Here is a 13,752-nt window from a genome sequence, read left to right as displayed (position 1 = left end):
TGTGTGTGTGTGTGTGTGTGTGTGTGTGTGTGTGTGTGTGTGTGTGTTAAATCTGAAGTCTGAAGAATGATGTTTATTCCGCTGATAAGAAAGTCCCACCACATGTGGGTGGCTATTGGTCTCTCATCTTAAATTCTGTAATTTTAAGCATAACCTTAAAGAAGCCTTTTGAACTCCTTCAGTTTGATTTAGTTGCCATTTTCAAATTTCTTATGACCTTACAATCAACTTTGCACAAATAAAACACAACGATGGTGTCGTAGTTTGGGGGTTCTGTGAGGGGTACGCGTTGGGGTTCTGTGAGGGGATTGGGAGTGGCACAGCCCTGGTCTTCTGTATACATTTTTTTCTGTCACTAGTCCAAAACTAAGAACCAATAACAGTATCAATCTTTGAAGAAAAAGTCCCCCTCCTCGTTTTTTTAAGTGCTCGAGGCCCTGTCTCAAGGCTAGGTGACACCTCACACTTGTAGGCTGGGAGCAGTTCTCCAGGGCCTGTGGGAAAGCCGTGGCTTCTCCGTTCCTCGCTTCTGTGCACCTCGTGGTTCTTAGCAGCCAATTGGGCTTTTCCCCACTGCCCATGTCCTACGGCCTGGGTTGTTAGAACTCCCACAAGAAAATCCATGCAGCCTCCCTAAGTGCACATGCAAGACGCTGCCTTAAAATCTGGAAGGCTGCATGTGATTCAGGAGTAATTTAATCATGAGAAACTCCTGAAGCAGAGGAACGGAAGATGTGTTACCATCCGAGCTTCACAATGGGGTTCTGCTTACCCTGCCCTTGTAGTTAGTAATGAGGTCCCCTGACAGGCAGTCCTGATGCAGACAAGGTAATGTAGGGGATTGGCTGGTGCGATGTCAGACGCCATTTCCATGAATGGAGGGGCCCCTGGCTTTATTAGCCACTGTTCTCTTTGAGTGAAGAATAGAATGTGTCCCAGAAGACTCTTCCCCAAAGGAGAAAATAACAAGTTTCACCCCAAGCACAAACTGTTCACACCACTTGTTTTCCAGAGTCCTGTCAGCACTGGCAAGTCATTTTTCAAGTTACTCCAATATGGCCAGGAACTCCCCTTCCCCGTTTTATTCTTACGGTGGTCACACTGCCGTGGATTCTTTTGTTATCGTTCCGTGCACTGGGAAGGTATTTTGGAGCACGTCTGTGTGGTGAGAAACTTAAGAGAGATGGCGTTTTTGTGAGCGGGCACGTGAAACCTTAGAGTCAGTTGGGCTGGGATGAACTTGGGTGCGTTTGTTTTCCTTTCTGTTCTGTCCTGAAAGTCAGAACATGGTGGTGACACTGACTCTCTCGGGCTCTTAGGAACCTGTTCTGTTCACTGGAACAATGAGGAAGAACCTGGACCCCTTCAATGAGCACACGGACGAGGAGCTGTGGAACGCCTTAGAGGAGGTAACTTTCTTTCATCATTAGCGTCTACGTGTGCGTATGTTCGGAGCATTTGGGGGAAGCATTTGGGGAGTGGTGATTGCCTGAACTGCCTTTATTTGCCACTTTGGGGAGCACTGATGTCTGTGAATGGCTGTGGAGTGTATGTAAAATAGAATGCCTCATGTTGCATTAACTTCCCCAGATCAATACTTCATCTTACCTGCCCTTTGCAAAGCTCAACCTCTCCTAGAGACTAAGTGTCCTGCACCATTGTGGTGAGAATTCTTCCTGGGAGGAGGCACATAAGCAATTTCTATCCACTCAGCACCTCCCTTCCAAGGTTCCAAGGACAAACCAAAGTTTAGTTCACCAATGATCCCTGTAGGGAACCAATGGGTTTATTAGTTTCGTTTTTTTTTTTTAACAGAGCATGGATGAAGGGGCTACAGAGGGGGTGACCCTAAAGCAGCCCCTCTGGAACATCTGCACCTAGCATAGCTTTGTTGAGGGAGCACCTCCATAAGCCTTCCCCACCCTGTATACTCTAGCTCCGACCCAAGACCCCAAGGCCATGTGCAGTCAGGGTAGAACTGCATACTCGTGAACAGGAGGCTTGATGGGAAATGTATGGGAGGGTCCAGTGACCCTCCACATAACCTCCTTCTAAGGGGGCATGTCAGCAGTCCGTGGGCTGTCGTGATTGACAGGTGCACAGAGGCACGTGAGCTCATGAAGATGCGCTGTGTGGCTCAGGAGGTAGCGCTCTGCAGTAACCATTTATTCTTAGGGGGAGCATCTGGGAAAATGAGGCATCTGTTTTCATTATTAACCGAAGGAAAAAATGACATCATACTTACCCAATGCTCTGGAGTCTCGTAAGAAAATGTTTATAAAAGCAAATTACACAGAATGTGAGAGTGCTGTTTACTGACAAACCTGTCATTGTAACGCCTCAGTGGAGTCCAGCTAGCAGACTCCTGGAGCCTTGGTTAAGGTGCCGTATTGATACCTTTAATTTTGGAGGATTTTCCTGTTATTTGTGTACTGTGTCCCCGAAGACCGCTTCTCTGGGATTCCTTACTCACGCAGGCAAAGGATTTTGGCTGTTAAGGTGCTTCTGGTTTACATGTTTTAGCATAAGTGTTTTGCAAGTTCACTCTAGTTCTGCAGATTAATTGTAAGCTGCTTAATAACAGAAGTCCCTCCTGGAACCCAGCTCAGAGTTTTACTTTTAAAAATCAGCGGTTAACGAATACGTAGGAACTGGCCGATCTCCCCTTCATTGCCGAGACGCGTGGTTTATTTCTTAGAGACAAAAACTAAAAAAGCACCAAACCTCAGAGGTCAGCTTCCCACTGCCATTATCACGGTTACAGTGTTGAAATTCTCTCTCAGCGTATTCTCCCCTGTCGTCCTTTCTGCTAAGCTCTCAAATCTTTTAACTTAAAGATGGGTTCTGACTGTGTGCACACACCAATTTGGAGCCTGACCAGTAACTCTTGTTTCTGAAGGCAAGCAGCACTGAGTCTTTACACACCCACCTCTTCTGCAGCCACTGCAAGGATTTTGCTTCCCCACCTCTGGCTGGCCACTTCACCAACTCCCAATGTGGATGGCACTGGCCTCTGGCTTCCTTAGAGTTTCTGAGGGTTTTTTTTTTTTTTAATAGAAAGTTCTAAGGAAAAACGACGTAGGGAAAGAAGCACAGCAGATCCTGCCTTCCACGAACAGTGGGAAAGCTAGTGACCTTGGCTGTTCTTTTTAACGTAGACTAAAAAATGCATAACTGAGGGGCCCTGGGCTTAAAGATAGCATGTGTAAGGGAAAGGAGAGAGAAGAAGGGAGGGGGAGGCCAAGCCAAACTCCTGATCCTTTTATAAAGGACGCCAGTGCAAATGGGAGCCCAAGCCCACGGGTTCACTTGAGGGTCCTTCAGAGAGCGCTGCTATTTTTTTTTTATCCTCATGACAACTGGAAGCAGAAGGAAGAAGTGGAGTATGTCCTGTGTCCTCCTGTCTCACACCCCCTTCCTGTCTTGGAGAAGGGATCACCAGAGACAGAAGATGGGATTGGCATTCAGACAGGAAAGACTCCTGTGGATATTGTTCATTTCATTTTTTAACTTTCTGGATGCACTGAAGTTGTGTACTGCAAATAGTGAGCGAACAACAGAAGAAGTATTGCTACTCTGAGAACCTAGTGGAGCACCCAGGTAATGGTGGCAGCTGCGTAAAAAGGCGGAGGCCGGTCGTAACCAAAGATGGAGTCTGTCAAAGGATCACAGCACTTAAAACTGAAAATGAATCAGCCACGTATTTTCTGTCTTAAGTCAGCCTGAGCTAGAGCGGACCATGAAGAACCGGGTATGTCCGTGGGTACCACAGTCATCTAGTGCTGTCCCAGATGGGGAGATCTATTAGAATATGGTTTGTCTCCTTGTACAGGACACCATGGAGCAGAAACCTGAGCATCAGTGAGATACCCACCAGGAAACATGTCTCCTGGCACTTACTGTGCACACAACCCATCTCCCCAGGGCCCTTCATTTCCTGGATTGGGCCTCCCTTTCCTCCATTAACTCATGGCTTCATTCCATGAAGGCAGTCCCATCTCTTCTCTTCCCAGACACAGTGGCCTTTCTTGATGTAAAGTCAATAATCTGTCAACTACTTGCTGTGATGAAACACTCTAGTGAGAAGCATCTTACAGAAGAGAGGGTTTCAGAAGGATAGAATCTATCACGGTAGGGGAGCCGTAGTACAGAGAGCAGGGGCCAGAACCTGTGTAATCACATCTTCATCCACGTACAGGAAGCAGATAGAAAGATAACAGGAAATGGAATGAGGTCTGAAACCCTCGAAGCCCGCCCTCAGTGACCACCTTCACCAAGGCTATGCCTCCCAAAGGTTCCATAACCTCCCTAAACACCACCAGCTGCTGGGGTCCAAGTGCTCAGATACATGAGCCTATAAGGGACATTTCTTATTCAGACCCCCAGAGTAAGTTTCAAAGCGAATACAAATGGGATCAAGCTTCCCTGTCAATCACCCTGGGACCTCTTCATGCATTGTGCATAGCAGGGAGATTGTGTGTGTTGATAACCTCAGGGACTTTTGCAAATATTTACAGTTTTGTTGTATTTTTCTATTCTTCCAAACTTACTATATAATCTGAATAGTTCTGTACCGAAACAAATAGTTTAGAATACTATAGCTGGATCGACTTTCCTGAAGTCATAATTTTTAAATGCTCTACCTATTTTAAGTATCACTGCTGTGATATCCTGGGACCAGTTAATTTTTATAAGCGATAACGTGTCTTTTACAATCATTTAATAATGTGATTGTATTCTATATAAAAGCATATTCACATGAATTTATTTTCTAACTTGTAGAAACAGGTATGGATGAGACAGTCTTGCGGCCCCGTCATAGTTTTGGACAGTTATTTATTGAGAGCTTATTGCAGATTCCTGAGCTATTAGATAGTCATCGAGATAGACAGAACACTCCCACTTGGAACTGGAATTCTTGTGGAGAAGTTAAGACACCACCAAATGCTTCTGCATACAAAATTAAGGGCTGATAAGTGCAATGAAAGAAAACACGAAGAGACCTGGGTGAGGACATGATTAGTAACAGACAGTGTCGATTGATCTCTTTGTAGCAAGCACCGCACTAAACACTTACACATACTGACTCATTATGAGCAAAGCCTGGGGAAGATAGGCGTCTTGGCCGTGACAATATCATGTCTCATTTGCAGGTGAGAAAGCAAAGACAGGGAGAAGGCAGGAACTTGTCATCGGTAGAGCCAGGCAGGTAGAGCCCAGGCGACATAGGTCTGTGTAACTGCCGTTTCTTTTGTAACGGCCGTCAGGTTCTGCTACTTTGTAAAGGCCGGCCGGTTCTGCTGCTCCGGTCGGCAGGTCAGGGTCTAGCAAGAGAGAACGTGGGGACGGAGGAAGGGGAAAAAAGGGGCGAGAGACGCAAAAGATAGATACAAGCCAGAGTCCGGTGGAGTCTCTTCAAGTCTTCTTTATTCTCCTGTCTTCTTACTATATTCTCACTCCTTCAGTCTCCTGTACTCCTCTACTTCTTCCTACTACCTCCTACTTTCTACCTCCTACTTTCTACTCCCCTACTCCCCTATAGAAGGGAAATCCTGGGTATTTATACCCTTTACCACGTGACTTGCCCTCGTGGACAATCTCAACTGAAGCCACTACGTCACGTGCCTTGTAGCCATGGATACCAGGAGCACCTGGCAGCTGGGGGCACTAAACAGTGTAACAAGATGTTTATCAGAGTGCGCTCAGCTATTGCAGGCTGTTGAAACAAGTCTCTTGTCAGGGTATATGGCTCGAGATGGCTGTAAAGATGATAGCCACTTTCGGCTAAGAGTCGGCTCCCAACAGGTCTGTGCTTTTCATTTTACAAATGTAAAATCTGGGGAAGCCACTCAGTCGACAGCGGGCTTCCTTACAAGCATGAGGATGTGAGATCAAACCCCGTAGCCCACTCTTCAGTCTTCTGCTCTGTTACTGAAGCGTCCTGACACTTTGTTCTGAATCTCTTGAGGATAACCCGAGTTTGGCCCGAGTCGTGTAAAATTCCTCTACAAGAAATATTCATAGGCCTGGATCACCGCCCAGTGATGTAGTCTGATATCTTATGACTCAAGCTCTTCAAAGGTAGATTACGAGAAGCACACCCTAGATAGGACATGAAGATCTTCTGTCGTGTTCTCCTTTCCGTGGGTTGCCGTTCACTGTGCGATGTCTATGAAGATGGAGAAAATGTGTTTCATAGCTTTAGTGGTATCAGACTGAGCTCAGGAAGAACACACTCCAGGATTCCTGACATTGAAGACGTGCTTCCCAGTTGTTGGGGCTTCTTCAGACTTTTCTGATTAATTAAAATCTTCCAGAGTGGCAGGATACCTACAGGATCGTTTCACCAGGGGGCCAAGCTTCCTTCAATAACTCCCATGCAGAATGTCTATTGGTGAACTTGACCATATTTTACATTGATGTAAATTATTCATATAAGTTACATGTATGTAAATGGCATTACATATATGTACTTTACATTTTCTACAGTACATCTTATATATGGCAAGAGCTTCATTTCTGAGACTCCCATGATTTCAGGGAGGATCTTGGTGGATGTAATGTCGTGGGAAGGGGGTTAGGTTGGTAGGGTGGGTGGCTCTGAGATGCACCAACCTCACTGAGGTAGAATTGAGATGTCAGGAAGTGGTCCCCGTAGAAACATGGTTCAGTGATTTTGATAAATTTTTAGTGTCATGGGTCGTCACAGTGATTAGGGTTTTAGAGCCCCCTGTCACCTCCATGACTTCAGTCACTAATCCGTCCTGAGTTTTGTCTCTGTGAGCTCTTAAAGCTATGTCTTACCTAGCCATTAAGAAGGGCCGTCTTCAGGAGATTATGTAGATGGCTCATCGGCTAAGGGCACTTGTTGCTCTTGCAGAGAATCCATGTCTTTTCCACACCACGCAGCTCACATCACCTGTAACTACGGCTCCAGAGCATCTGATGCCCTCTTTATGCCTCCACGGGCAGCTGTGTTCACATGTATGTACATAGTCATAGACACACACAGATAACCAGGCATACACACACAGATAGGCTCAAACACATACACATACATAGATATACACACACACACATAGATACACACACATATATAGATACATACATATACACACACAAGATACACACAGGCACACACACAGAGACACACAGGCACACACACACACAGAGGCACACACATACACACATAGATACACACACACATAGATAGACAGAGGCACACATTTACACACACAGATAGACATACATACACACAGGCACACATACATATACACACATAAACACACATAGATACACATACAGACACACAGGCACACACAGAAGCATATATACAGGCACACACACACATAGAGATATACATACACACAGACACACACAAATACACAGACACACATACATAGATATACACACACAGGCACACACAGAAGCACACATACAGGCACACACACATAGATACATACACATACACACAGAAACAAACCTAGATACACACGCATATACACAGACACACGTACACAGATATACACACAGGCGCACACACAGAAGCACACACACACAGATACACACACATAGATACACACACATATATACAGACACACATACATAGATATACACACACAAGCACGCACACACAGATAGATACACATACACACAGATACACACACATATACACAGACACACATACATAGATATGCACACACAGGCACACACACACACAATTTAAAAAGCAAAATTAAACCTTGTTAAAGGGATGCTCTCAGTCTTGCCCTGTTTTACCTAGGGGGTAGTCTTCGGTGACATATTTAACGTACATAGCAGCGTTACTCATGACCCAGGACCAGTAGACCGTGTTTCTCATTGTTCACTGCCGTCCTCACGAGGCTTCCTGGAAGAAGTACTCGAAAGCTCTAGTCATGAAGAGACCTGTCTAATAGTTCATTTATGGAAATGTCATTCTTCTCTCTGTGTCTATAGGTACAACTTAAAGAGGCCATTGAAGACCTTCCTGGTAAAATGGATACTGAGTTAGCAGAATCTGGATCCAACTTCAGCGTTGGACAGAGACAGTTAGTGTGCCTTGCGAGGGCCATTCTAAAGAAGAACCGGATACTGATCATTGATGAAGCAACTGCAAATGTGGACCCAAGGTACAGAGCTGAGGCGTCGTGGGCGTGGTCCAGAGTCAGAACTGAGGCTGCCGTGGGCGTGGTCCAGTCAAGGCTAATGTCATGTGCTGGTGAATGTGAATTCTAAATGTGGTTCACAGGAAGGATTAGATGACACTAAGGGATGTCTGGGTGTATCAGCCCTTCAGATGTGTGCTACACTAGTGTCTCGTGTGTGGAATTACTCATATATTTTATAAAATCACCTTCTGGCAAATACCCTAGAGTCCAGCATCTAAAACCTTCTACCTTCAAGCATTTCAGCCCTCAAGCATTCGGCCGCTCAGACAAGGGTTGCTCCGCCTGTATCCTAGGACCCCCGAGAGAATTAGATTCCTAAATTCCAAGTCTGTTTTAAAGAGTTTAGAGGAAAAAGAACCATTTGCATTGTTTCTAACTAGACTTCTTAGGTTTCAGCTTTCTAAGAGGGGAGGTGTGTGGATGCGGCTGTGCATGCCCGTAACCCGAGCATCGGGAAGCCTAAGATAGAAGGCTCTGCGGTTCAAAGCCAGCCCGAGCTCTCTGAAATAATAATGATGATAATAAAGGGTTTTACTAATATTGTCGAGGGTCATGCGACCTTGCCTCATCTTTGCTGAATTGAGTGTGACCTCTGCTGATTCCAGAACCGATGAGTTAATACAACAGAAGATCCGGGAGAAGTTTGCCCAGTGCACGGTGCTCACCATTGCCCACAGGCTGAACACCATCATTGACAGTGACAAGATAATGGTGAGTCCTCCCCTGGCAGCGCCCCCAGATGCTCGCTGCTGGCTCGCACAGATGCCCGATGCTCCATTTATCCTACAGAGTCACACCACCTTCCATTTACCCTTCCTTCTAAAACAGGATAAGAACCCCCAGCCCCTGTAAGCTAAGCCCCGGTTAATTCTTCTGTTCCAACAGTGCCTCAAGTGCTGTGTGCATCGAGTCCTACTGTGTGTCTACCTCTGGTGTACTCCTTTATCCACAATGTATTTGCAGGACCATCTCAAGATGAAATGTCCCAAACCAGGCAATGCGTCACAATATTGTTTCATACTCCATGCTAGTAGGATAGTGTCATTTTGTGCATGCCACCTAAGTCAGGGTTTGTATTCCTGCACAGAACATCATGACCAAGAAGCAAGTTGAGGAAGAAAGGGTTTATTCAGCTTTCACTTCCACATTGCTGTTCATCACCAAAGGAAGTCAGGACTGGAACTCAAGCAGGTCAGGAAGCAGGAGCTGATGCAGAGGCCATGGAGGGATGTTACTTACTGGCTTGCTTCCCCTGGCTTGCTCAGCTTGCTCTCTTATAGAACCCAAGACCACAAGCCCAGGGATGGCACCACCCACAATGGGTCCTCCCACCCTTGATCACTAATTGAGAAGATGCCTTACAGCTGGATCTCACGGAGGCATTTCCTCCAGGGAGGCTCCTTTCTCTGTGATAACTCCAGCTTGGGTCAGGGTGACACACAGAACCAGCCAGGACACCACCCTTGTCACAGCTTCCCTTGATCAGAAACCAATCTTCCTGGTACTGAAGAAGTGGCTCAGCAGTCGTGAGCTCCTGTGCTGGTTAGTTTTTGTCACACACACACTACTCTTGCAGAGAGTTCTAACCTCAGCTCCCAGCACCTGCATGGAGAGGAAGAGGAAGGTTAAGAGTCACAAAATCTTTTGTGTCATTATTTTAGGGCTTTTCCTAGTTTGCTCCTGTTGCTCTGTGAAACACCAGGACTAACTAAACACACCTTAGAATAATGGTTTATTTCACTTCATCTTATACTTTATGGCCCATCACTAGGAGGGAAACTGGGGCAGAAACCTGAGGCAGAAACTAAAGCAGAAACTGTTGAAGAATGTTCCTCGCTGGTCACTCTCCATGGCTTACTCAGTCTGATTTCTTTTACAACCCTGGACCGCCTGCATGACTGTAGATCCCAGGGACGTCTCCTGGGGCTCACCCACCCACAGCAGGGAAGGACAGAATCTTGCAGAAATGTCAAACAATAATTTCTAACTCTTGTCAGTCACCATTTAACCCACATGTGGGTATGGAGGTGTGAACATCTGGTTCTTGCGTATCGCTTTCCCCAAGTGCCTCTGTTATTGTCAGTGGTGTTTAGTGTTTGGCTTACTATTGTCTCCTGATAAATCTTCAAAGGCTGTTTGTTCTCTCATTGCCTACGTCTAAATCCTCAGTGTGGTTTGACATGGCAGGTTATAATCTGGCCCTTCCCTCTCTTCCTGGCCTCACCCCACCGCACTGTCCCTCTCTGTGCCTCGGATGAAGCCATGGTGGTGTTCCCCCTGTCCTTCGGCGCGTGGCTCTTTCTGACAGCTGTGCTTTCTTCCTCCTGAGTGTTGGCAGCTTGGACCTCGAGGCTAGCAGTGTAGAAGGAGACGTGAGTGGATTTGTGTGAGACAGCAAACAGTGTGGACTAGATGGTGATTGAATGTGGGTTGTGAGAGGAGAGAGGAGTCCACGTTGGTTTCCAAGGTGAGCACCCGAGCACTGGGATACATGGGTGAGACCAGGGTGAGGTCAGCTTGGAAAGGGTTCTCTTTGAACACGTGACCTTGCGTTTACCTGTCACATGGGCCCTCCCACTCAGAACTCCAGTGTGGGGAAGTCTTCAGATCATGTCCCCTGGCCATGGAGATGTCAGAGACAAAGCAACATCAGAGGAGATTGCCTCCCCAGGAAATGGAACTATGGTCAGTTGAGCTGCTTTCTTTTGTAAGAATGGCACACGGTCCCAGCTTAGGGACCCAAAAAAACATGAGTCCTTTTCCTTCAAAGATGGGGACTTAGATTCTGCTGTATCTAGCCAGGTGAAGCTTCTGTTGTATTTTAGAACGTCTGGTCATCCCCCGACCTTAAACTTGGTAGAACACCAGTATGTCTGCCAGTTTCCTGTTACTGCAACAAAATACCAAAAATAATCAGTCTTTTAAAAGAAAAGATTTATTGGGCTCCAGAATTAGAAGTTTCTATCTGTGATTATCTGCTTCTGTAGTGAAGTGATGCATCATGGGAGGATGTGTAACAAGGCAGAGCTCTTCAGCCATGGCCAGGATGCAGAAGAGAAAAGGAGGAGCCAAGATCCCACAGGCCCCACCAAGGGCACAGCCACATTGTCCTAAAATCCCCCAATAGGCCCCATCTCTTAAAGATTCTACGGACTCCCAGTTAGCACCACTGTGGCCACTAAGCTATGATCAAGGCAATGGCCTTTAGAGACTTTCAGGATCAAATTGCAGCAGCCAAGGGTGTTCTTTGACCTTTAAAGTTTGAAGCAGTGTTTGCTTTAGAAAGGCCTGTTCCTCTTGTAGAAAACAAGGGTCGTGTTCTGTTGTTCTAAAGCATTACAGACATACACATGTGTCTTAGCTACTGTTCTACTGCTGTGAAGAGACACCATGACCAAGGCAACTCTTAGAAAGGGAAGCATCTGATGGGGGTGGCGGGCTTGCTTACAGCTTCAGAGGGTAGTCCCTGATCATCGTGGTGGGAAGCAGACAGGCATAGTGCTGGAGCAGTAGCTGAGAGCTTTCCATCCCTGTCTGCAGCCAGAGGTGGGTGACGGTAGGGGAACTGGGCCTGGTGTGGGCTTTAAGGTTTTAAAATAACATATCTCCTCCAACAAGGCCACGCCTCCCAATCCTTCCCACATCGGTCCACTAACGAGGGACCCAGCTTTCAAACATATGAGCCTGTGGGGGCCATTCTCCGTCCAACCACCACAACATGCCAATCAACTGCAGCGCCTGATGTGCGGGAGGCCCGAGGCCAGGCTCAGGGAGTGGCTAAGGAAGTGTTGCTGATGAAGGCTATAGGCAACAGCCTGTCACCATCAGGTTGAGTGATTACAAGTGCTTAAGGTGTAGTGATTACCCCATTGTGAACACTCCACAAGGCGGATGGGACCAGTTTTGTTTACTGTAAATAAATCAAACAAAAGGCTTGTTGGGAAACAACTGTGACCTAATTAACGGCTTTGTTTATGTGTTGAATTTCCTAAGGGATTTTTTTTTTAACCAGTTTTGGTTCATTAAGCACCGTTAATGTGTTAGGCTTAGAATTCTATTCTATGAAGATGTTCTCTCAATTTTAACTTTATTAAACACAGCAGCACTGTAGTCTTTATGACAGCTAATTTAAATCACTCTCATTTGCTCAGTTACCACAAAACAAAGGAGCAAGGCTGACAAATTAGGAAACTCCTTCTCCCGATACTCAACACTATCTCCACATTAGACTCGCCCCCCCCAACCCCCACTTCGTTCTTAGGATTAGCTGGATACCTGGCTTCTGCTTCCCCATCAGCTGGTAGCAGTGCTTCTTTCCAGTCCCTGTGCTTCCTGTCCACACAGCTTGGAGCTCTCCCAGGAGCAAGAGCAAGAGACTCTCTGACAGGGTCCACAGTTATTGCCACTTGCCTGCATTAGAGGCTGTCCCTGTCTGCAGTCAGGGAGTTCTAGGGAATTAAATTATAGAGAACCACTGGCTCAGAGACTCGGGTTGTGGCTCCCTGTTGACTGGCCACACTGCGGTCTTATAATCTTTACCTTTTCTTCTTAGTTGTTTTCCCAGATAAAGTAAAACCGTAAACTATAGTCAACACACCCAGCTTGAAAAGCAGCCCAGCTCAGAACTAACCAGACTTTTACTGAAGTCTCTTTTTCACCTTTGTGCAACTTTTCTTTGATGAACCTACTTGGCTAAAACTAGGCCATTGAAAAAGGAGAGAAAGGGGGGAAAATGTCCCCTCAAAAGTATGTTTACAGTTTCAAGTCAGATATTCCCGGTGCAAATGACTAACGTGGGAGTTCAGAGTCCATAGGAAGAAATGTAAGAGCGAGAGGTGAGGTGTGAAGGTTGAGGTGTGCACGCCACTCTTGCAGAATACAAGACACATCATTTTATAAAGCAATTTAATTTACTCCCATAGTCTTTTGCATGGGAGAGACCTATATTTTAAAGCTGCAATCTCCTTTTCTTTAATGTCAGGAGTGGTTATGCCCTGTGGATAAACTGGATTAAATTGTTTTGAAACGGGACCATCCAATTTTCACATCTGGGACAACTCCCCGGCCTCTGCAGAGATGGGTCTGATAACCCTTCCTCCCTGAGCTTCTGTAACTAGCTGACTCATGCAATGTATTTGTCCTTAACCTGCTAGACAGCACTGAGCAATTTGAGGTTGTTGTTCCTGGAGAGATCTGGGCTTGAGGCAAGGCTGTCGTATAAGCATTAATGTGGGGTTTGGTTTACAGTTTATTTGGGTCCAGGAAGAGAGGGAACCTAAGCAGAACTTTCCAGGAGACTTTTCTTATTCAACACATCAAGAGAAAAGTGAAAAACTCACTTTTTTTTTTCCCTATGCACAGAGAACTTTTGGAGTGGCTTTATGTTTGTTTGTTCTGAAAAATCTAGATTGTTTGATCACAGTGACTGAGTTTATATAAAGCTGCGAGCCTGGCTCTCAACACCTGCTACACACACAGCCATGCACACACACACAACCGTGCACACACATACAACCATGCACACACATACAACCATGCACACACATACAACCATGCACACACA

General features: G+C 46.0%; 1 protein-coding gene across 1 annotated transcript in view; it reads left to right on the top strand.

The window, feature by feature from the left end:
• Abcc4 (ATP binding cassette subfamily C member 4) overlaps positions 1 to 13,752 on the top strand; it is a 219,589-nt gene that overhangs the window by 192,915 nt on the left and 12,922 nt on the right. Inside the window, exons 27-29 of the mRNA XM_028771612.1 lie at positions 1,320 to 1,409; positions 7,978 to 8,150; positions 8,795 to 8,900. Coding sequence (XP_028627445.1) covers positions 1,320 to 1,409; positions 7,978 to 8,150; positions 8,795 to 8,900 — 369 coding nt within the window. The remainder of the gene's footprint in view (positions 1 to 1,319; positions 1,410 to 7,977; positions 8,151 to 8,794; positions 8,901 to 13,752) is intronic.

Source organism: Grammomys surdaster, unplaced genomic scaffold, assembly GCF_004785775.1.
Source record: "Grammomys surdaster isolate TR1022 unplaced genomic scaffold, NIH_TR_1.0 65, whole genome shotgun sequence".
Lineage (NCBI taxonomy): Eukaryota > Metazoa > Chordata > Mammalia > Rodentia > Muridae > Grammomys > Grammomys surdaster.
Note: the sequence above shows the minus strand (reverse complement) of the source record. Positions and strands in the feature narration are given on the sequence as shown.